Source organism: Propithecus coquereli, unplaced genomic scaffold, assembly GCF_000956105.1.
Source record: "Propithecus coquereli isolate 6110/MARCELLA unplaced genomic scaffold, Pcoq_1.0 Scaffold175, whole genome shotgun sequence".
In the NCBI taxonomy this organism is placed as follows: Eukaryota; Metazoa; Chordata; class Mammalia; order Primates; family Indriidae; genus Propithecus; species Propithecus coquereli.
This window is the reverse complement of record NW_012142190.1, coordinates 44,732-47,590: the sequence shown is the minus strand read 5'-3', so window position 1 is coordinate 47,590 and position 2,859 is coordinate 44,732. Positions and strand designations below refer to the sequence as shown.

The 2,859-nt window shown below is 33.8% G+C and overlaps 1 protein-coding gene across 1 annotated transcript in view; it reads right to left on the bottom strand.

Annotated features, from left to right (window-relative positions):
* Positions 1–2,859, bottom strand: part of LOC105808467 (PAB-dependent poly(A)-specific ribonuclease subunit PAN3-like) — a gene marked incomplete at its 5' end in the record, with an annotated part of 56,214 nt that overhangs the window by 10,898 nt on the left and 42,457 nt on the right. The window contains one exon of the mRNA XM_012642117.1: positions 749–815. Within this exon, the coding sequence (XP_012497571.1) occupies positions 749–815 (67 nt within the window). The remainder of the gene's footprint in view (positions 1–748; positions 816–2,859) is intronic.

Genomic DNA, 2,859 nt, shown 5'->3' with positions numbered 1-2,859 from the left:
TTAAAAATAGGTAATATTTATCTTTCATGTTACCTCTGACAGCATTTAGAAGTTAGCATTTAAACTTTATGGTAATACTAAACATACATAATGCTATAAATTAGTTTCTAATAATTTTATTCAAGATTAAAATGTAACTTTTTTTCTATAGCAAAAGGTTGAAATTCCCAAATAGTGATGAAAATTTGATACACACACAAAATGTCTATCACAGGAAATAAACAATGTGCAAATTCTTATTTTTACCATTATTAATAATTATTATAATTTTACTGATACAGAGTATTAACACTCAACTGTGACATATTTTTAAAAACCATACTTGAACATTTATTTTTAAAATAGGATAGAAAGATATCTGGAAACTGTATATCAAAAGTCTCAAAAATGCTCATAATTTTTCAAACAATAATTCAACTTCTAAGATGTATCCAAAAGAAATAACTCAAAATATTCACTTACATGGTCCACTGGAGTATAAAACTATTAGTTAAGTAAATAATGAAAATAAACAATGGAATTCAATTTATAGTCATCCAGAAACACCTGTGATTAAGTGTGTTTAATGCGACCTTAAGTATAATGTAAATATTCATATGGAAAAAAGAGAAGAATCTAAATCTTAATTTTATTTTCTTCTTTACACCTGTTTAAAATTTCCAAAATTTCTACAATGGGTATATTGCTTTTGGAGTCAGAAATATACATACATACACACATACAACAAGCAAAAGGGACCAGGTCTTACCATGGCCGGTATATGGCTTGGCACTGTCATTTAGAAGGCTTGGGGAGCTGTTACTATTAGTCATTCTCTGAAAAATAAAATATATATACACAATAAAACCAAGGAACACAGAAATAAAAGTATTCAACCAATTAAGACTAATCCTTTTTGCTTCTTCCCCTCCAAATCCATTGTTCACATTACTGACATACTAATCTTCCTATAAACGTTGCTTTGTGGATTACAATAAATTGTGCAAAAACTACCAAAGACTATCTGCAACACGTCAAATGAAAATTTTACTCACTAGCCCGGTATTTAAAGCCAAAGCTGCAGCCCTATTTTGAATTGTGCTTCTATAACTTACTAGCCTAGGCAAGACACATAACTAAGTTTCCTTGTCTATAAAATATAAATTCCAGTATCTATCCAAGAAGGTAAACAGTACCTATGTATAAAGTCAAATGCTCTAATACCCTTTCTCAATTCATATTATCATTCATACACCTTATAGAGCTTATAAAATTAGAATATTTTCTGTTCTTTAAACATGTCCTATACCTTCTAGTCTCTCTCCATATCCTCTATAGCTGCATTCCCCAAGCCCCGGGCCAAGGACTGGTACCCGTTGGTCCATGGCCTGAACTGGGCTGCACAGCAGGAAGTGAGCAGTGGGCCTACGGAGTAAAGCTTCATCTGTATTTATAGCCGCTCCCCATCGCTCACATCACCGCGTAAGTCCCGCCTCCTGTCAGATCAGCAGCAGCATTAGATTCTTACAGGAGCTCAAACCCTAGTGTAAACCATGCATGCGAGGGATCTAGGTTGTGGCTCCTTATGAGAATCTAATGCCTGATGAGCTGAGGTGGAGCTCAGGTGGTGATGCTAATGCTGGGGAGCGGCTGCAAATACAGATTATCATTACCAGAGAGGTCTGACTGCACAATAAATGTGATGTACCTGAATCATCCTAAAACGATTCCCCAAACCCCCAAGTCCATGGAAAAACTGTCTTCCCCGAAACCAGTCCCTAGTGCCAAAAAGGATGGGGACCACTGCTTTATAGTCTCTTTATCCTGGAAGGTCCTTCATCCCATGCCCACAAATCCTCATCTCATATATAACATCTAACTCAATGCCTTGAAAAGTATGAGTTAGGAATTCCCAGCTGTGGCTTTAATTCTACAATCCTGAACCTGGTCACTCAACTTCTTACTTAATTTCTGCATAATTAAAAGGGGAAGGAGATGTCTAAGTTCTTGAGGTGACTTTAATAAAAAAACATACATAAAAAGTACGTGAAATTGTAGCTCACAGGCAGTCAAAAGAAGGTATAACTATACATTAATTAATTGTGCGTAAAAATAAACCCCGTTTGGATACATGGCTGTGCACATTTACTTAAATGCTTATAATTCTAACAACCCTTAGGGTGCATATTTACAGGAAACCTCAGCTTTTATGTAAATAAAAGTTAAAATATTTCAGAAAAGCATTGATTTCCTATAGATCTTAAAATTAGTTCAACATGAAATGTAAAGACTAATCCTTCTTGTGTTTAAATATCCTATTGCAATTACAGAGAAAGCCATCCAGTAGTGTATTACAGAAACAAGAAAGGACAATATATTACCTTTATTAATATGATGGTTTTTCAATTAACAACACTAGAATACTTTCCAATTTTATTCCAACTCTACAAAACTCTGCCATACCAAAATACAAAAATAATGCAAACAAAAATGTCCTGAGCATTGCACGCAGTCATGTGATAAAGAAAAAGAGTTATCCAAAAAGAACAAAGTGGGTGAAAACAAAAAAAAAGAGAAAAAAATTCAATGACATTTTTAATGTAAAATGTCCCTTGAGTACTGTGGCTTTAAATTTAACATTTAAGAATTAAATAAAATAAAGCCAATATTATGCTCCTATATTCAAAGAATATTCCTGAGAAGACATGTAGGAAAATGGTAACCAGTAATGGTGGCTGCCTGTAGGAAGGTTAACAGGATGGTGGTGAGCAGGGATGGGAGGGAGACCCTTCTGTAACTTTTAATTTTTATAATGTATGTACGTATGTATTATCTGCTGAAAAATTTAAAAATTATCATCATCACTACCAAGTTTAAGTA